The 20,723-nt window shown below is 43.5% G+C and overlaps 2 protein-coding genes across 8 annotated transcripts in view; one reads left to right on the top strand and one right to left on the bottom strand.

The window, feature by feature from the left end:
• The window catches only part of usp9 (ubiquitin specific peptidase 9), a 38,844-nt gene extending 24,447 nt beyond the window's left edge, over positions 1-14,397 (top strand). For 6 of the 7 annotated variants that reach the window (XM_076081841.1, XM_076081838.1, XM_076081842.1 and 3 more), the window contains 22 exons: positions 62-199; positions 518-684; positions 815-923; positions 1,026-1,172; positions 1,290-1,436; positions 1,543-1,750; positions 1,838-2,058; positions 2,197-2,384; positions 2,475-2,648; positions 2,746-2,887; positions 3,020-3,776; positions 5,545-5,668; positions 5,750-5,975; positions 6,194-6,323; positions 6,471-6,656; positions 6,949-7,169; positions 7,259-7,347; positions 7,450-7,606; positions 8,333-8,545; positions 9,249-9,278; positions 11,775-11,873; positions 12,203-14,397. In XM_076081841.1, the coding sequence (XP_075937956.1) occupies positions 62-199; positions 518-684; positions 815-923; positions 1,026-1,172; positions 1,290-1,436; positions 1,543-1,750; positions 1,838-2,058; positions 2,197-2,384; positions 2,475-2,648; positions 2,746-2,887; positions 3,020-3,776; positions 5,545-5,668; positions 5,750-5,975; positions 6,194-6,323; positions 6,471-6,656; positions 6,949-7,169; positions 7,259-7,347; positions 7,450-7,606; positions 8,333-8,545; positions 9,249-9,278; positions 11,775-11,873; positions 12,203-12,529 (4,200 nt within the window). In that variant the 3' untranslated portion in view covers positions 12,530-14,397. The remainder of the gene's footprint in view (positions 1-61; positions 200-517; positions 685-814; positions 924-1,025; positions 1,173-1,289; positions 1,437-1,542; positions 1,751-1,837; positions 2,059-2,196; positions 2,385-2,474; positions 2,649-2,745; positions 2,888-3,019; positions 3,777-5,544; positions 5,669-5,749; positions 5,976-6,193; positions 6,324-6,470; positions 6,657-6,948; positions 7,170-7,258; positions 7,348-7,449; positions 7,607-8,332; positions 8,546-9,248; positions 9,279-11,774; positions 11,874-12,202) is intronic. The other variant, XM_076081840.1, reaches the window with a different exon arrangement.
• A 1,555-nt stretch (positions 14,398-15,952) lies between these two features.
• Positions 15,953-19,803, bottom strand: rpl8 (ribosomal protein L8). The gene is made up of 6 exons (XM_076081843.1): positions 19,716-19,803; positions 18,945-19,088; positions 18,689-18,830; positions 17,264-17,482; positions 17,013-17,128; positions 15,953-16,149 (listed from the first exon to the last, which is right to left on the bottom strand). Exons 2-6 carry the CDS (start codon positions 19,080-19,082, stop codon positions 15,991-15,993), a joined length of 774 nt encoding a protein of 257 aa, XP_075937958.1. The 5' UTR covers positions 19,083-19,088; positions 19,716-19,803; the 3' UTR covers positions 15,953-15,990.
• Positions 19,804-20,723: the final 920 nt, after the last annotated feature.

The raw sequence follows: 20,723 nt of genomic DNA, 5'->3' as shown, positions 1-20,723 counted from the left end.
TTCATAGGCACCATGTTTGGACCAATAGATGACAATCTTATGGGGCTACTTTTTTCAATAGAATTTCTTCCAGGCATCGAAGTACATCCCAGACATCTGCGTGATCCGAGCGGTACAGAAGATAGTGTGGGCATCAGGCTGTGGCACAGTGCAGCTCGTCTTCAGCTCAAATGAAGAAATTAGCAAGATATACGAGAAGGTAAGTTCCCTTTGAATGTTACTCTTTGTGAGAGTTTAACATTGTTGTTGAATGTTGCTCAACTCCTTTAAAAACATAGTACAATAAGCTGGATAGGAAGTAGGAGCACAGTAGAGGGGCAGTTGTGCAGTGCAGAGTTCCGTAATAGATGCAGACTGTTGTAGAACCTCGGAGACAGGACAGTAAAAGCTCACAGTACAATCAAGAGACAAAGAGCTCTTGATGGGCTTTGTGGACTTTCAAGGGATTTACAACGTAGAAATTGCAACGCTATGTTTTCGCATAATGGGTTTCATTGTTTCTTTTTTTTCTCGTTAGACAAATGCAGCTAAGGAGCCAGATGGGGAAGATGAGCAGGTGTGTTGCGAGGCCCTGGAGGTGATGACACTGTGTTTTGCCCTCATGCCCACGGCTCTGGACACACTCAGCAAGGAGAAGGCTTGGCAGACCTTCATCATCGACTTGCTGCTGCACTGCCACAGCAAGTAAGTACACCAGGCCGCGTTTCCCGAAGCCTAAATCTACTGACTTGTGTAGCGGAGACGTCCCCAACTCCAGCCATTCGTAGTTCTGACAGGATATCGTGACGGTGATGTCGTCATTTGTGTTTCACAGATCTGTGCGTCAAATGGCCCAGGAGCAGTTTTTCCTGATGGCAACTAGGTGCTGTATGGGCCATCGACCCCTCCTCTTCTTTATCACCCTCCTCTTCACCGTGTTGGGGGTGAGTGGATATTGCCTTGTTTTTCTTAAAGACCATCATTTTATAACGAGTCAGAGCAGTTAACTGCTCACAAGATCCTAATTTCAAGTTGTCCGTGTCCAGAGTACGGCCAAGGAGCGAGCCAAACACGCTGGAGACTACTTCACTTTACTCAGGCACCTTCTCAACTATGCCTATAACAGCAACATCAACCTGCCAAACGCTGAGGTGCTGCTCAACAACGAGATCGACTGGCTGAAACGGATAAGGGTAAAACAGCCTGCTAATCGCAAGTTTCATCCGATTTGTTGTATTATGCTGCCTATAAATCAACCTAGTTCAGTGTGGGGCAGAGTTGATGGTACACAAACATGTTTCATTCACTAGGACGAGGTTAAGAGGACAGGGGAGACCGGCGTGGAGGAGACCATCCTGGAGGGACACCTTGGGGTTACCAAAGAGCTTCTAGCCTTCCAGACGCCAGAGAAGAAGTATTACATTGGCTGCGAGAAGGGAGGCGCTAACCTCATTAAGGTGAAACAAATGGACCACACCTGAAAATGTCAACATTGTCCTTTTATAATCGTTTCCTTTCTCGTAACATTACTCAGAGAATGTTTCTCCCTCTCTTTTTGATCAGGAGCTGATCGACGACTTCATCTTCCCAGCGTCTAATGTGTACCTGCAGTACATGAAGAGTGGGGAGTTCCCCACAGAGCAGGCCATCCCAGTGTGCAGCACCCCCGCTTCCATCAACGCTGGCTTCGAGCTCCTGGTAGCGCTGGCTGTCGGGTGTGTCCGCAACCTCAAGCAAATAGTCGACACCCTGACCGACATGTACTACTTAGGTATGTAAACAGCGGTGCGGCAGCTTCACTTGATGGTTTGTAAACTACATCATGCATGAGGGTGTTGTCCCTTCCCTCTGCTTTCAGGTTGCGAGACACTGACAGAATGGGAGTACCTGCCTCCGGTGGGGCCGAGGCCCAACAAAGGCTTCGTGGGTTTGAAGAATGCCGGAGCCACCTGTTATATGAACTCTGTCATTCAGCAGCTGTACATGATCCCTCCGATCCGCAATGGCATCCTGGCCATTGAGGGCACAGGCACCGATGTGGACGACGAGATGTCAGGGGACGAGAAGCAAGAGAATGAGGTACATATCTGATCATCATTTGGTGATTAGTTTTTAGTCTTGTTTCCCCATGAACACAATGACACACGGTTGCAAAACAATGAACAATTTTGGATGGACTTGCAAGTCATTTTTCACCTGCGCGTTTGGTCTCCACAGAGTAACGTAGATCCTCGTGATGAGGTGTTCAGCTACCACCATCAGTTTGACGATAAGCCCTCCAGTAAGTCAGAGGACAGGAAAGAGTACAACATCGGGGTACTTCGTCACCTGCAGGTCATTTTTGGACACCTGGCGGCGTCCAGACTTCAGTACTATGTCCCCAGGGGTTTCTGGAAACAGTTCAGGTATTTCAAAGACTCACAGTAATTTAGCATTTCTCCTCTTTGGCCGTTGCTGATGTCTAATCGTCTCATCTCTGTACCGTCTGTTTTTAGGTTATGGGGTGAGCCAGTGAACTTGCGGGAGCAGCATGACGCTCTGGAGTTTTTCAACTCTTTGGTGGACAGTCTGGACGAAGCTCTGAAAGCCCTGGGCCACCCCGCCATGCTGAGCAAGGTGCTGGGGGGGTCCTTCGCCGACCAGAAGATCTGTCAGGGATGCCCCCACAGGTGAGTGCAGTCCTGCCTGCGCTCAGTCACCAGAAACAATTTCTGAAATATAAACTTTGGTTCCTGTTATGCTCCTAATAATGTTTTGCGTTGCCAGATATGAGTGCGAGGAGTCGTTCACAACACTCAATGTGGACATCAGAAACCACCAGAACCTGTTGGACTCCATGGAGCAGTACGTTAAAGGAGATCTTCTTGAGGGAGCTAACGCCTACCACTGTGAGAAGTGTAATAAGAAGGTGAGAATGAAGCACCCACCTGGTCGCCTGCCAATATTAGAATGTGATAATAAAGTGCTATGGAGAAATAGAAGAGGCTTTCATGGCTGTCCATTGTTTCAAAGCTTCCGTTGTGTCCGCTCTCTTCTTCAGGTGGACACCGTGAAGCGCCTGCTGATAAAGAAGCTGCCGCCTGTACTGGCCATCCAGCTGAAGCGCTTCGACTACGACTGGGAGAGGGAGTGCGCCATCAAGTTCAATGACTACTTTGAGTTCCCCAGGGAGCTGGACATGGAGCCGTACACGGTAGCTGGTGTGGCGAAGCTGGAGGGCGACGACGTCAACCCGGAGAACCAGGTGATCCAACAGAACGAGCCCTCCGAGCCCGCGCCCCCCGGCAGCTCCAAGTACCGCCTGGTTGGAGTGCTGGTCCACTCAGGCCAGGCCAGTGGCGGACACTACTATTCCTACATAATCCAGAGGAACGGGGGCGACGGCGAAAAGAACCGCTGGTACAAGTTTGACGACGGCGACGTGACCGAGTGCAAGATGGACGACGAGGAGGAGATGAAGAACCAGTGCTTCGGAGGGGAGTACATGGGCGAGGTGTTCGATCACATGATGAAGAGGATGTCGTACCGGAGGCAGAAGCGCTGGTGGAATGCCTACATCCTATTCTATGAGCGCATGGACTCACTGGACAAGGACAGCGAGCTTGTCAAATACATCTCTGAGTTGACCATCTCCTCCACCAAGCCGCATCAGGTCAAGATGCCTGGTGTCATCGAGTGCAGCGTCCGCAAGCAGAACGTCCAATTCATGCACAACCGAATGCAATACAGCCTGGAATATTTCCAATTCATTAAGAAACTTCTGACCTGTAACAGTGTCTATTTAAACCCTCCTCCAGGTATGCCTCTTTCCTGAGTGTGTGCTGCTAATTCATGAATTTATTCATTCCGTGGATTATGTATTATTGTATGTTAAAGTATTACAACTAAATTAATCTAGGTAGCCAGTTAACCTCAACTCAAACCTTGGGTGGTGGGGGGGGTTGAGAATCACTTTTGAAACATAAACCAACAAAAACATACACAAAAGCTGGCTAGTACAACAAATATCATGCTGGTGATATATGATGATGTTATGAGCCAAATGATAGTTATGAACACAATCTGATGTTCCCACGCTGTGTAGCTATTTTTTACTTATTCTATTTAACCAGGTAAGTTCCCATTGAAGTTGAAAACTTCTGAATAAACTTGTAGGCAAAATTATACAAAATATGCACAAGAAATAATATTAAGTAGGATAAAATAAGCTAATAACTGACCGATCATTAACCACACAAGTAATTAGTATACATGTCTACAACATGCGTACGTACCTCAGGGACAGTATACCCGATAAGAAAACCATTGATGCCACAAACAGTTCAGCCCCTGCATGTGCGTCGTCGTGTGATTTGTCGTCGCTGCACAATATATCGTCACTCCTCCAGTCATGACTCTGCACATCCAACACCCCCAGAGGGCTGCTTTGATCCTCAGCACAGTAATGAAGTCCACATCGTAGCTCCACTAGATGTCAACGCTTCCCTCCTAAAGACATAGCAGCTGCCGTTATGATTGTATTGCTGATCTCTGGCCTGCGTGTCTGAACAAATGTATATATTTAAAGTGACGTAAATGCACAGCATCCCAGTGGAAATAATTGGTGGTCAGTAGCGTTTAGCACGGGCTTCCCAGAAATGCACTGCCTCTGTGAATGCATTATTAATGGAACCAGAGCCCCGTAAAGTTAGACAGGAAAACACATGTTTGAGGGCAGTCATGTTTATACTTTGTTAGCTACTTTGTATCCATTTGAGATACGTTTTATATTTTCAGCAGCAAAGATTAAAAAAAAAAAAAAAACTTATTATTGTAAGCTAGATTTTTAGACAATGAATGTTTGATTTGACATATTATTTTCTGGCCTTACTCAGAGATCACTTGATATTTTTTGGAGCATCCTCTGAGCCTTACCTCTTAGTTTTTACTGGATTGAACAAGGATGAGATGTGGATTTTCTCGATCATTCCGTGTCTTTTACGTCACTATTCATGATATGATGTATATGTAGCACAGTATCCGTGTACTGCAGCACATTGGATTTTGATTGAAACTGTGACCGAGGTCAAGCTGCCGACTGCTTTATTTTAAGGATGTTTTCATCTGTGGCATTTTATTTATAGGCATCAAATTGGGGAGACAAAAGACGAATTAGACTTAATTAACAATAAACACCCTTAAAGCAGAAAGTCTGCTCTATAACCTCGTAGTTATAATTTAATTTCAAACCCAGTGTGCTGGAGGACAGAGCCAAAACACAGGAGAAGTGTCTCACTGCCCTCCTTGCAAACTGCAATGTACGTTCATGTATGCTGTGGCGTGTACTGTACATATCCACGCTAACGCTCTGTCTGGGTCATCACTATTCATGTCAAATCACTGCTCACAAGATTTACTCTTTGTAACAATTCAGTAATCCAACAGCGAGTTAAATGAAGCCTTTACGTTGGTCTCTTGGTTAAGCGTCATAGATTGTCAGCTCATGTTAAAGTACTTATAAGCAAATTACCAGGAAGATTGTCACTGTTTTTATCGTTGCTGTCCTTTTTTAAAAATTTTTATCAGGACAAGACCATCTTCTGCCAGAGGCAGAGGAGATTGCTATGATAAGTGCTCAGCTGGCTGCTAGGTTCCTCTTCAGCACAGGTTTTCACACCAAGAAAGTAGTACGGGGTCCCGCCAGCGACTGGTAAGCTCCGTCCGCCTCGTGTTTTTGGTTTTCCGTTTCGTCGTCCTCTCTTAATCATATTCTCTTGGTCCTCCCCTCCAGGTATGACGCCCTCTGCATCCTGCTGAGACACAGTAAGAATGTACGCTATTGGTTTGCACACAAAGTCCTGTTTGCTTACCCCAACCGGTTCTCGGAGTACCTGCTCGAGTGCCCGAGCGCCGAGGTCCGCGGCGCGTTTGCCAAGCTCATAGTCTTCATCGCTCACTTCTCGCTGCAAGACGGCCCGTGCCCCTCCCCCACTGCCTCGCCCGGACCCTCCACTCAGGTTGGTTCCAGACTTCCGAGCTCTGTGGAGGGAAAAAGATTTTTTTATTAGGACTCTCTGGAAGATACTTTGAAGCTGTTTTTTGAATCACGAGTGTCCTGAAAGATAACTAAAGCAGTTTACCTCACAGTTTATCACAGAGGTTTCTCTTCCTGTACTTTAGCTTGTTGTAACCCTGCTGCCGCGTGTCTGCTATTTCTCCCGTGTTTGTCTATCAGGGCAGTGATAACCTCAGTTTAAGTGACCACCTGTTGAGAGCCGTACTCAACCTGCTCAGAAGAGAGGTGTCTGAACACGGCCGTCACCTGCAGCAGTACTTCAACCTCTTTGTCATGTATGCCAATCTGGGTAAGAAGCACACGGCAATCGCACGGCTGACGTGTACAGCTGTTGTTGAGTGTATTGTACAAGCAAGGTTTATGTAAAACTAATTAATGATTTGTCCTGGAACTTAAAATGCTGCTTCTCCCCCCCCCGTCCCCGTCCCATTTGCAGGACTGGCAGAAAAGACCCAGCTGTTGAAGCTGAACGTCCCTGCTACTTTCATGTTGGTCGCTCTGGACGAGGGTCCCGGCCCTCCCATTAAGTATCAGTACGCTGAGCTGGGCAAGCTCTACACTGTGGTCTCCCAGCTGGTCCGCTGCTGTGACGTCTCCTCACGCATGCAGTCCTCCATAAATGGTGAGTTGTTTTTTTTTTGTTTTGTTCTTTACTCTTCAGCCACACAAAATGTGACGCGAACGCTGCAGATATGAGCCAATAATAAATCAGGAAGCAGAGTTGGAGCCCAATGAGGATTTTCATCCTTGCTCAGGATCTAGTGACTGACAAACCAGGCAGTCTGAGCCTCTGCGTTGTGTAGAGCTTGGAGCTGAGGGCTTTAATAGATAGAAACACCTATTTTTGCCTTTTTAATAACTACATGCATTTCAGATCACTTACTCTTAGTCCCTCCCCCTTTTACCCTCCCCAGGTAACCCTCCTCTCCCCAACCCGTATGGTGACACCATCTTGACGGCCCCGGTGATGCCGGTGCAGCAGCTGGTGGCAGAGATCTTGTTCGTGAGGACCAGCTACGTGAAGAAGATCATCGAGGACTGCAGCAACTCCGAGGAGACGGTGAAGCTGCTCCGCTTCAGCTGCTGGGAGAACCCTCAGTTCTCCTCCACCGTGCTCAGTGAGCTGCTCTGGCAGGTAAATGTTTCCACTGACTCTAATTCCGCAGGGGGCTCACTCGCATGTGTCCGCGGTCACTTCACATTATGCGTGTTGTGCGTGTGCAGGTGGCGTACTCCTACACCTATGAGCTGAGGCCTTACCTGGACTTGCTGCTACAGATCCTGCTCATCGAGGACTCCTGGCAGACGCACAGGTCAGACCGATTGCACGGTGTTTAAAGTGCGAATGCTGCATTGTTGGTTTTCTGGGGTGTGATCAGAGTTTATATATCTTCTTTCCCCGTTTGCTCGTGTAGGATCCACAATGTGCTGAAGGGCATTCCTGATGACAGAGATGGGCTCTTTGACACCATCCAGCGCTCCAAGAACCACTACCAGAAACGGGCCTACCAGTGCATCAAGTGCATGGTGGCCCTCTTTAGCAACTGCTCCGTGGCTTACCAGATCCTCCAGGTACACGTAGTGACAGATGGAGCTCTATCTCTATCTCTGAGGAGCGGCTTGTCACTTAAAGGAACATTGTTGGACACAAACGTTCACAGCTATAATGTTAATGCTAACTTGATGCTCATTGTCGCATACACTATCTTGACTGGACAATCGCTAACATCCACTGGCGGTTTTCCTGTGCAGAGTGTCCCGGCAGACGCATAGCTGACAGCTTCGCAGCTTAAACTAGTTGATGCGGTGGAGACTTAAGGGAAAGTGACCCATGTGTCTATGACAACGCGCACAACACTGTGACTTCTAACTCTCAGATGGGTGAACTGGGGACTCGGTAGCTTGTTTTGCACGTACACTGCAGCTGGTGATACATTTGACATTTTAGCCTGTTTGTGCATCAGTTGTTGTTGCAGCTGGCGGCTTGTTGGGCACCACCAGCACAGTCCCCGCATGCAAGGCACTACTCTTGCTGGTTAACAATTCATGATCGATTAACGAGGGCCGGCTATCGGTCAGAAAAATAGTCCTTGTATTTCAATACTCACTACACAGTTCTTGCTTCTCCACTGGTTTCAATCTCTCTGTAACACCAGCAAACATACGTCCAAGAGTGACTGAATAAGAGCCAACGCTCTTTTTGCTCCTTTTTTTCTGTCAAATTTCCTGTTAATAAAACTCCTGCATTCAACAGGTGGAGCCGCGATTCTAATCCCCGTTTCCTTCTTGTGCACACAGAGCAACGGTGACCTGAAACGGAAGTGGACGTGGGCGGTTGAGTGGTTAGGGGACGAGCTGGAGAGGAGGCCGTACACGGGAAACCCCCAGTACACTTACAACAACTGGTCCCCTCCAGTCCAGAGCAACGAGACCTCCAACGGCTATTTCCTGGAGCGTTCGCACAGCGCACGTATGACACTCGCCAAGGCCTGTGAACTTTGTCCCGAGGAGGTAAACGGCATTGACATTGTCCCCGTCACACACACATTACAGTGCACATTGACATTATCCTCCAGTCTTAGGGACCAGTAGTGTATGAAGCTGTGGGACACTGGATGTAAGTATACAGTGGAAAACATCTGTAGTTCAGAACAGCTGTTCAAAATCGCTGTCGGACGTTGATGATTAAGTAAAACATACCTATATGGCAACGTGTAAACAATGGTGTACAGTGGAGACTGAGCCAGATGAGCTTTTACAACACGATCAGCTGTTAACTGGGTGTATACATGTGATAACACTGAAGGGGTTAATTAAGTACTGGATTGAACATTTATGAACAGTTTTAATGATTCATTTCTATCTCATGTCTTTATAAATTGAATGTTTGGGTTTCTTGGGCTTGTTGATTTTTCAGACTTTTGATAGAATAAATGATTTTTTTGTGGATAATAATTTTGAAATCTGACATTTATTAGATTCATTGGACCCATTAATTGTTTCCAAAAAGCCATTAAATGTTAAATGTCGGCCCTAAGCTACAACTATGACTATGTTTGCTATGCTGAATATGTTTTGTCTTGATTCATGGCTGCCGTTCACAATGCATAAAAAATATCTTTTTTTTTGTTCTCACGTAAAATAAGTTGCTTGTATTTTTATGTTGACAAATCCAGTCCAATGACACACTTCTCCTGTAATATTCCATACACAGCTCAAGTGTACTCAGGGAAGCCCAGGGAAGGTCAGTATTTCCAGGCACCACAACATAAAAGGAAGGAAATGAAAACAAATCTTTATTTTTTTAATTTGTTTTATTAAAGAATCAGCAGAGAAACGATGAACAGTTGGCCAATGTTTAGATCACCAACACAGTGAACACTTTGTTTAGTTTCCTGTAGCTTAACCAGTCGTCAGTGGCAGAGGCTAGAAGCAATGTGTCATGTTGAGTCCTCGTAGATTTTCCCATTTTGTCGACTTTGCTCCATTTTCTTTTTGTACCCTCTCGATATGCATTTATGTGATACAAGTGTTGCATAAATACAGGAGATTCGAGTAAGGCTATACCAACTGCCAGATTGAAAATGACTTGCACTTTGAGTCGTCAACAGTTTTATTCACAGTATATACCTGAGACGTGTATTATTGTTGTTCTGTTAACTTCTCAAATGATGTAAACGTACACGAGCAACACAGATTGTGACCAAAGATAAATGACAAACAAAATTGCCCCCCCCCATCCCGACGTCCACCCATACAGTAAAGAGAAGGACGGCTGCCTGTGAGACCACTTTGTTCTCCTGCTGGTCCTGTTGCTCGGACCCAGTGATTCGCCAAAGCCACATCACTGACATAGCTCAATCTAGCCTCTTTTTATTTTTATTTTATTTTTTGCCCAATATTTGCTTCCTCCCCAACTCAAACTGTGATGCCACCTGCATCTGACAGAAAGCTCTTAGCCTCATCTATACTTCAGTGATCATTAGTAAACGATATTTAAGCTGTGAGGTCACAGCTGTACTGTGCTTTAAGCCAGATTCTGTTCTCCATTATGCCATCGTATCTAATATGTACAGCTAATATGCTAGGTATTAATAGGCTTTACTTGTTAGTTAGTTGGGAGAGCCACTCCTTTAGAAAAATAGGACACAATTTGACAAAACAACCTCTTAACACAAGGTTGTCAATCTTTTTTTACTCAATTTTTTTTTATTTAAATTAAATCAGATTCTTAAAATATTGTTAAAAATCTCAAAGTTAGTAGAAATGTCCAGTGTTGATTGATAATAGCTAGATTGTGATATTATCTATTAGTACACAAGCTTTTACATTCTACAGGATCTGTTGTATTTCCATGTTGTAATATATATATATATATATATATATATATATATATATATATATATATATATATATATATATATATATATATATATATATATATATATATATATATATATATATATATATATTTATATATATATATATATATAAATATATATATTTATATATATATATATTTATATATATATATATATATATATATAAATATATTTATATATATATATATATAAATATATTTATATATATATTTATATATATATATATATAAATATATATATATATATATATATATATATATATATTTATAAATATATATATATATATATATATATATTTATATATATATATATATATATTTATATATATATATATATATATTTATATATATATATATATATATATAAATATATATATATATATTTATATGTGCACATGTTAAACACAATACCATGACACATAGATACAGTTGTGTGAAAAAGTGTTTGCCCCCTTCCTGATTTCTTATTTTTTTGCATGTTTGTCACACTTAAATGTTTCAGATCATCAAACAAATTTAAATATCAGACAAAGATAACACAAGTAAACACAAAATGCAGTTTTTAAATGAAGGTTATTATTATTAAGGGGGAAAAAAAATCCAAACCTACATGGCCCTGTGTGAAGAAGTGATTGCCCCCCCCTGTTAAAACATAAATTAACTGTGGTTTATCACATCTTTCGAAAGCTGAGTTCAATTTCTCTAGCCACACCCAGGCCTGATTACTGCCACACCTGTTCTCAATCAAGAAATCACTTAAATAGGACCTGCCTGACAAAGTGAGGTAGACCAAAAGATCCTCAAAAGCTAGACATCATGCTGCGATCCAAAGAAATTCAGGAACAAATGAGAAACAAAGTAATTGAGATCTATCAGTCTGGAAAAGGTTACAAAGCCATTTCTAAAGCTTTGGGACTCCAGCGAACCACAGTGATTGACAATTATTTAATGAAGCTGGTATTTCATGACAGTAAGAAAAACATGTTATCATTTATCTCCAGCCTTTTGAAAGTGTTGCACTGTAAACAGCCTCCACAGTAGAAAGGTGCATGTTCGCCTCCTGTTAGCCCTTTCTCTAAAGAATTAGCAGCAGGATGCTCTCAGGTGGAGAGTCCGCACACGCACACTATCGAATCCCATCTAAACCTCATTTACTGGCTAGCCTAGTGCAGTTGGAAATTTGGCTTTCCCACACAACCCCACTCTCTACTTCACACTGAAAACCCAGGAGCTTAGCATCGCACCCACTGTTGTGTTCAGATAAAACTAGCGTTTCCTGCTGTGCATACTTTCTATAGAAGTGTCTGTTTAACTGTTGTTGAGTTAATTTACGATAACGTCTTTCTCGTGTCTGCTCAGGAGCCAGATGAACAGGAAGCACCTGATGATCAAGACTCCTCCCCACCCGAGGACACATCTCTGTACCCGCACTCTCCTGGAACCGCTCAGTTTCAGCAGGTAGCGTGTCAGGGTTCACATGTTCACCCGTTCACATGTTTACCTGTTCACCCATTCACCCGTTCACGTCCTCATGACAGGCGATGACGTATGAAATGTGATGGGAGTAGGAACGTGGAAGGTGACTTTAAATCGTAGCCAGTCTCTCCAGCGACCATGGCAAAAAAGATTATTTGATGATTTTTATTTAACTTTTGATACACAGATATTTGTTAATACTATTAGTTTATTCATCACATTAGATGCATTACAATAGAGTTACGTTTGAATGTACTTAGTTAAACAGTTGAACTGATTTTCGTCCACTTCTCTCCCCCCCCCCTGAACAGAACAACCACCCACATGGGCAGCCGTACACCGGGCCCGCTGCTCAGCACATGAACAACCCTCAGCGTCCCGGTCCTGCCTCTGCCCCAACTCCGGGCCCTGCCCAGACCACCCCCACACCAGGCCCTGGTCCCACTCCCGGCTCAGGTCCGCGAGCACAAGAGAACTGGGAGAGCACCGAGGAGGTCGCCCCGGCCCCGACCCCAGCTCCGGCCCCGGCCCCAGCTCCGGCCCTGGCCCCAGCTCCGGCCCTGGCCCCGGCCCCGGCCCCGGCCCCCGCGCCCACCACCTCCTCCACTACCCCAGCGCCTGCCCCACCTAAGGAGTAACGTCCCCCCCTCTCTCCCCTCTGCTGTGCCTCGAGCCTCAATCGTCCTGCTCTCCTTCCTCTCATCCTTCGGTCAACAGAGCTCTTTGTTGGGCCCCTCTCTTTCTCGCTCTCTCTTTCTCTCTCTCTCTCCCCCCCTCTCTCCCCCCCTCTCTCTCCGGCCCCAGGGCAGGGCAGAGCCAGGGCTCCCATCCCCTCTCCAGGCCACCTCCGGGCGGCGCTCTCCCCTGGCCTGGAGCGGCCTGACCGTGCGACATGGGGCCTGCTGGCGGCCGCAGAGGTCGAGGGGAGTGGACAAGAGTTCTAATAAAGAAAAAAACAAATTCACCCGGAGCTGACGATGCTGACGCGCTTGTCTACACGACGAAAAGGTGTACATAGTATGTTAATGTTTCTGACTGTTCAGATCCCCCAGTAGCATAACTCTGTGTGGTTTGCTGTTGGGAGATGTCGCAGATATTATGAAAAAAAAAAAAAAAAAAAAGTGGATATTATAAATAAGAAAAATGCCCCAAAAAACTGTAAGAAGACAACGACTCCTCTTTGTTTTATCACCCATGCTCAGCAGTAAAGTTTGTTCTACCATCGGAAGGTTACTGGTCATTCAACTGTAGAAGGACGCATTGTTATTATCATAATTATATTATTATTCTTAAGCTCCTTGGCAACCTTATGACCCATGCCAAATCAACTCACGAGCTGTGGTTGGTTTTAGTGTGATGGAATGGTTGGGTGGACTTTTACGGTGTTTTTGGTTGATGTGAAAAAGCAGTGATGCAACATTGTTCTGAAACTCATTGCCTTTCTTTTTCTTTTGTTTTGTTTTGTTCTGGTAATTAATTCAATCCTTTTTGAAGCTCTCGTTAATATGCTGTAACATTTAGCATGGCTTCTCACCAGAATAGTGTAGCCCAAGGGAAGACTTGTGATCATAACAACCTAAAGCTGTTCTTAATCCACATCTCCAGAGGGGTGCTGTTACCCTGAGGTTCTTTTGTTTGGGTTTTTTTTCTACTCATCTACCCTATCTACAATGAGGGTGATATTTTGAACCAATGTATGAATAAGTGGCTTTTCAATTGCACATTATAATCCTCCAACTTCAACATTTGGCAGTCCGTTTTTTGGTGGGCTAGACAGCTTAGCTTTCATCGTTAGGAATTCTGAAAAATGAAACATATGCAACAGAAGCGCTGCACTGGGGTCACCCGGTGTCACATAGACTGTGTGGTTTGCTTCCGTCTCTTCAATAGAGCCTAGTCGTAGACAGACTCGTTGCCCATCGGCTGCCTTTCTGCCGTGGAGCTGGTCTGGTTCAGTGAGACCCTCGCCCTGTGGCAACAGGGCGAGGGTCCCCAGGTCCCACAGCAGGGTTGTACTGTAAGAATAGTGGCTGGTTAGTCATGTTGCAACTTGAGCTAATTTGTAATTCTGTAGGAGTAAAAGGTAAACATCAGTAAATACTGTATTTAATTGGTAACTTGAATGCATGTATTCTTTTGAATTTTTTTTCTTTTTTTTTTGTCTAAAACATACCAAATACTCCTGCAAATGAAAATATTCTGCCCATCGTATTATATTTAAATATTTTGCTCTTATTTTATAGAATTTATTTTGTTGTATTTCACAAAAAAAAATAGAATTTGATTTAAGAGGAACATTTTTGTCCTTGTGTTATTTTTAAAGGAGATATTGACTGTACAGAGTTCTGCGCCCTGTTTTTTGCCGACTTTTGTTTTGGCCATGGTGTGACGTTGAATTCTGGAGCTACAGTCGCGATGTGGACTTTCACTTTGTGAGGTTTTTTGTGCACAGAAATATAACAAAAAAAGCATTGCGCCCTTAGCAAATAAAGAACATGGAATCTTGCCCGTGTCTCATTTTTACTTGTGGACAACAACCGCCAAGCTTTGCCAACGTTCTTCCACAAAGCATGCAGCTATACACACAAACTAGATTACTTTTTTTACTTTTTTATTAACCAAGTTTGGAAGTTGTGTGTGGTTTGTTGTTTCTGCATCTGATAATTTGGGTTCAGGTTATTGGGTACACCTAGCTAAAACCAATGCATGTTATTTTAGAGGATGTAGTTTGTGCTGCAGTTGAACTTATTTATCCTGCCTCCATTGATCTAAGTGGGTTGGACAAAATAACAGAAATAACTTAATGTAATTCAGTTCAGCAGCACGACAAACTACATCCTCCAAATCAGTGAAAACAAGAACGTAACTGTTGTGAAGGTAGAATGTATCGCAGTACTGTTGGATTAGACTGTTTGTTTTAGTTTGGTGTACCTAATAAACGGGCATAAATTAGTGTTTCTGTAAATGTGACCGTGTAGACCAGCCTGCAAGTTTTGAACTCAGGACGTCAACCCTTCAATACAGCCTTTGAAAGATGTACCTGCCACTGAGTTGCATTATGGGAAATGTAGGAACCAGTGTTTCTGGAGTTACTGGCTACTACAGACCTGAAGTCACGATGTCTCTGCTGCTTCAACTTTGACTGTTCTTTTTTTGTTTGAAAGGTCTGTCTCTTTGGAGAGCCTCAGCATTATTGATGTGACATGGATTCTATTGTCGTTCCCAACTCGAGGGGGGTGGGGCAGCCTTCAATTGGTCTCAAGAAAATACCTAATGCTTCTGTAATATTTTTTTCAGTTTTTCTTGAGAAATGCTGGAGAACTTCTGCATGTCTAAAATCCCTTCAAAGGAAAACAATCCCCTCACTTTGTTCCACAAAAAGACCTTAATCTTTGAGTGGCTCACAAAAACCATTCCAAATAAACTTTGGAATGTCTGCGCTATTAAATCGGCCTACGAATACATCCATCACTGGCATGAGGGCTGACAAGTGTCCTGATGCAGGGACACCAAGCTCAGACTAGTGTACTAGTTTAAAAATTCTACCTCAACATTCCTTCAAACGGCTGTAGTTCGTGCTTTTCTAGTATTGAACAGTACATAATCTAATATCTCAATGGATGAATGATGTTTTGCAACATTGTCCTGCATCAGTCCGAGCTATATGTATCCAATACTATCCTCAAAATGGAAGATTACCTGCTGTAATAGGGTAGTTTGATTAGTAGCCAACATCATAGTCTCTGGTTTTGTAATTATCTTAAAGTCAATCTTTTTAATGTAAAAAAAACAACCCTTAAAAGCCCCACAAACCTGTTTCATTTAACTGTAAATAAATCCTATTTGTCCATCTGGAAGCAGAAACTTGTTTTGTGTTCGTAGTACACTTGAAATAGAAAAACAGGTGATCCTGTTTTTTTAGTAGCTCCGCTTTATTCTGTTGTGATGATGATTTAACTAGCTAAACAGAGTTCAATCATTACATTCGTGATGATCTACAATAAGGTGTTTTGTTAATCTCTGACCCGTGTTTTGACCCAGAAATGAACAAACTGAACAGCTTCTTTTGGAACACGTTTTATTATCAAGAAAGTCAGATTTAGTTCTCCTTCTCCTGGACGGTCTTTGTTCCGCGCAGTCTGCCTGTACGACGGGCAGCGATGAGACCGACCTTGCGACCAGCAGGTGCATCCCTCCTGATTGTTGAGGGTTTGCCAATATGCTGATGGTTACCACCACCGAAGGGATGCTCAACAGGCTGCACAGAGAGAAGAAAAGGGACATTAGTCAGAGGAACCATCATTTGTTCTTGGAGACTTCACAGTGATGGAACAAAAATAAACTTCCTCCTCTCCCCTTGCCTTGTTTTCAGTGCATAATATTAGCTCCAGACACCCGGCATCAAACAAGCTTGTATTTAGTGAGTGGTTATATTTTAAAGACATTACAGTCACAAGGTGCTTCACTTTGAGAGACATTTGTTTTTTTAAATGAAGACCCTCACAAGGGTGAAACCAACACCATCCTATTAGGTAAAAAAGTTTAGTGGTCCACCCCTCTAACACGCATCTACATTAAGACCACGTCCTCATGTCAGCACCACCTTCTACATAGACGAGCAGTCTGACCCACGTCACACATCAAAATGTGCTCGATTTAACACGTGCAATGTCTGAAAAACTCTTGTAACTTCTTCAGATAAAAAAAATACAGGTTTGGAAAACAGTTCCCATTAGCTATTGAGAACTTGAGGGGAGCCATGTAGAAATGACAAGACGTTAAAGCCTTATGGTCACCTCCTCCTCGTGAAACATCCCTTTCTCCAGATTCTGATATGCTGCAAAACATAGCCTACCAATAAAGCTGTTTGATGGGACCAACACAAAAAAAAAAAATGCAAATTCCAGTGATCGCTCTTCCCACTGGAACGATCTATTTTGCAAAATATGAACCAAATGAAATGCGTTCATACGTGCACCCACTAAGTCAAGATTGCCATCTGTCTACACGTCATCTCTCACTTCTCTCAGCTGTTCCTCATCCTTAGTGGACTTCAGAAAATCAGTTGTACCTGGTTTGCGTCACAGATAACATTGCTGCAGTGTGCTCGTGTTCACTTACGTTCATGGCCACACCACGGACACGTGGCCAGCAGTTCCTCTTGGCCTTGTACTTGTGGTAGGCACGACCAGCCTTTAGGATGGGCTTGTCAATACGACCACCTCCGGCAACCACACCTTTAACAAACACACACAAACAGGGCAGAGCTGGTCAAAAAATGCACCGATACACTCATATTCTGCTGATCGTCACTTTACGTCCAAGTGTCAACGAGGAAACATCAGCTCCGCAAGACACACTGAGGTCCTTACCGACAACTGCTCTGTTGGCAGAGGAGATGACTTTCTTGGAGCCTGAAGGCAGCTTCACTCTGGACTTCTTGGTCTCGGGGTTGTGGGAGATGACGGTGGCGTAGTTTCCTGATGCGCGGGCCAGCTTGCCTCTGTCGCCGGGCTTCTCCTCCAGACAGCAGATGATGGTTCCCTCGGGCATTGTGCCAACAGGCAGGACATTGCCGATGTTGAGCTGAGCTGTGGAATTAAAAAAATATATTTTTTAAAGGCACGGGCTTCACACTGAAACATCTTACACTTCCATCCAACAATGTGACCTCAATTTCACTGGTTTACAAGAACCCATTTCTGTCCTTATTCTAACAATCCCATCACACAACTTTGAAATGGTGTTCCGATCGTCATCAGCTGATGATCATTCTAAGAAGTTTAATTGGTGGTCTCTATAAAAGGCCAATCAGATGACGCACCGATTCTAAGTTCAAACATGTTCAATACTCATTTGATTGCTTTCTCTCCTGCTCAGAGCTCCACAGCTGAAGACGCATGCATGCGAAGGCCCGGCACCGCGGAGCTCCACAGCCGGTTCGTCATCTGCACCAATAGCTTCGGCGCCTCACTGATCTATTTTTTCCATTAGCTAATCTGGCAAGAAACCACACTGCTAGTTAAAAATATAAAAGGATATATTTTATACGACATAAACAAATGCTTGCCTACCCTTTTTAATGTTCCTGCCCAGAGTGAATCAAGCACACAAAGAGCAGAATCGCTTATTGACCGGCGTGGAGAAATTACTCCAAACAGACCCCGTGATCTGATTAGACTATACTGCTCCCCGTTGATCGGCACCAAAAATCATGATCAGAGCACCCTTACTACTTTGGATGCAACTCCCTGTAGGCTGCCACATGCAAGACTGAATGTAAACATGAGATTCACTCATGTTAAAAGGATTTTGAGGCATCATAACAGCATACAGAGCCAACAGAAAGATGCCAGATGCAGTGAAATTAGTCCAAAATGTTTCTATTTCAAACCCCGGTGGGACTCCTGGATTAATAGGAACGCACTTAAAACACTGAAGGTGAACTAAATTCACCAAAGTGTTTACTATCCAAATGTGCTGACAATTTCAATGTTTAAGCCTTCAAAATATTTTTTCCATTAACATCGTGACTGCAATCTCACCAAGTCGGCCATAATAACATTTCCGAAAAACTTTAAATGGTCGTGGATTTACTTTGAGTTCAACATTAAAGCAGAAATAGCTTTTCAAATCCATCGCTTGATGGCGTGCAAGCAAAACAACTGTATCTATAATGACCCCGTCACATGTGAACCACGTTGGGAGTGCTAGGACAGCAGACTGGTCCAAACAGTTGAGGTACTGTGTTCATCTGCCTCATGCTGATCCAGGAGAGTCTACTTTCAGCCTCGTACCCTTCTTGCCGCAGTAGATGAACTGTCCGGTGTGGATGCCCTCGGCAGCGATGAAGAGCTCCGTCCTCTTCTTGAATCGGTACGGGTCACGGAAGGCCACTTTGGCCAGGGGAGCACCACGGCCAGGGTCGTGGATAATATCCTGAGAGAGAGGGTAGACCACCATAGGAAAACAAAGTCAGTCTGCATTCACCAACAAGTATGAGGACTTCAATCTGCTCCTATAAAACGTGTCTGAGTGCTAAACTAACTTTACCTTCACGATCCCCTTGATGTAACCATGGCGTTCAGCAAAGTCGATGTGACGGAGTTTAGCGGCACCTTTCCTGTGCTTGATGTGGGCTTTGAACACGGAGCCCGCACCTTTTCTCTGTCCCCTGATCACACGTCCCATCGTGTACTGAAACAAGACCACAAGACAGCGTTATTTACCAGCTGGGCATGCGAGTGCTAGCTTTGAGGCCTGTGGCTAATGCTAATGGCTAATTACTGACTTCATTCAACAAGTTCACTTTCTGAAGGGAAGGTTATTAAGCAGCCATGACAGGAGTTTGCTAAACAGCAGTTAAGAGCAACTTTAACCTGATGTTCCAAACTAAATGTTTCACTTAGAAGCTATCCTCAGCATAGCAAGCTAGCCACTGTGACCTAATGTATGCTAACGTCACGGTATACAGCGGGATATCGTTTGACAGTAACAGCGCAACTTGCTGTAAATTTACTGGCAGTTGTAAATACATCGAAATTAAATATAACTTGTGTAAACGGCTCACTTAAAAGATAAAACACAGACCCTTCCCGCTTGTAGCGGCTACCGGCCTTTTAGCCGTTACGGCACCATGTTATCACGGAGCTACTCACAACCACAATTAAATGCTTCAAAACATGTCTACCAATAAAATACTCAGTACAACTTATTCTCATACATTTAGCGAATATTTAGATCTGTTGTATTACAGTGGATGAACTAACAAAATCATGATTTAGAGCAGATTTTAGGATGGGAATCAGACTGTAGATGTCATACCTAAACTCCGTTGACGGAAAGAGGAAGTGCAAGGGAGAAGCGGAGGTTTTCTTCCGGATAAATCACCGCGGTGGATGATGGGAGTTGGAGGACTACCTTGTGTAACTTCTTGAAATATTTCAACCCTAGAAACAAGTTTATTTTTTTCCTGAAAAAACTGTAAAAACGATAGGAGAGCAATCACTCCATTATTACAATTTTTTCCACATTTGTTCGCTATTTTACGAATAAAGCCAGTATAACAGAATATCCTGAAGTCGTATATCATTGTAAAGCTTAAACTATAATCTATCTACCAGTCACATTTGAATGACGCTAAGGACAACATAATTTGACCTTTGCCCTCTAACGATGCAATAGGGCAAATTCTGAATGTATCAAATGCCCGATAACTAACTTCCTATCTGATGGGCCTTTGGATGTGTCCACCATAAAGAGCTTTAAAAATGATATATTACATGAATAACAACAATAGCAACATTTCTTATCAGAATAAATTTAACTTTTTGTTGTTTATTTCTGATAAAGCAGAAATACAAAATAATACAAAAACCTTCGTGAGAAATGAATTCTCTAGGTTTATGTTTGAACTTGCATTGTGATACAAGTGATTAAAAAATATTTTGCCACGCATGAAACACTGGATTGTGACCTGAATTGTTCCTCATTAAAGCCATGAATTTGTAGGAGAACAACCTCAATGTTGCGTTAAACATTTGGGAGCTGCAGCTCTGTCATCAGACTAGCTGAGGTTTTAGGTGCTTTTCATGGAGCAAAATCACAGCTGCAGCTACAAACTGCAGCTGTGATTTAGCATCAACACTGGAGAGATCAGCTGAAGCCACTAGATGTCACTGCAGCTGTAAACAGATCCTGATGCATGCTGGTTTTCAGAGGAACTTCTGAATCTTTAAATATTTAACCACCCAATGGAGGACAAGTTATTATACTGTCCAACTAATGTAATATCATTTCATTATACTCAAAAAATAAAAAGACATATGCTTC

This window comes from Anarhichas minor, unplaced genomic scaffold (genome assembly GCF_050575085.1).
Source record: "Anarhichas minor isolate MPS153535 unplaced genomic scaffold, ASM5057508v1 ptg000087l, whole genome shotgun sequence".
NCBI lineage: Eukaryota > Metazoa > Chordata > Actinopteri > Perciformes > Anarhichadidae > Anarhichas > Anarhichas minor.
The sequence above is the reverse complement of the archived record's forward strand: the minus strand, read 5'-3'. Positions and strand labels throughout refer to the sequence as shown.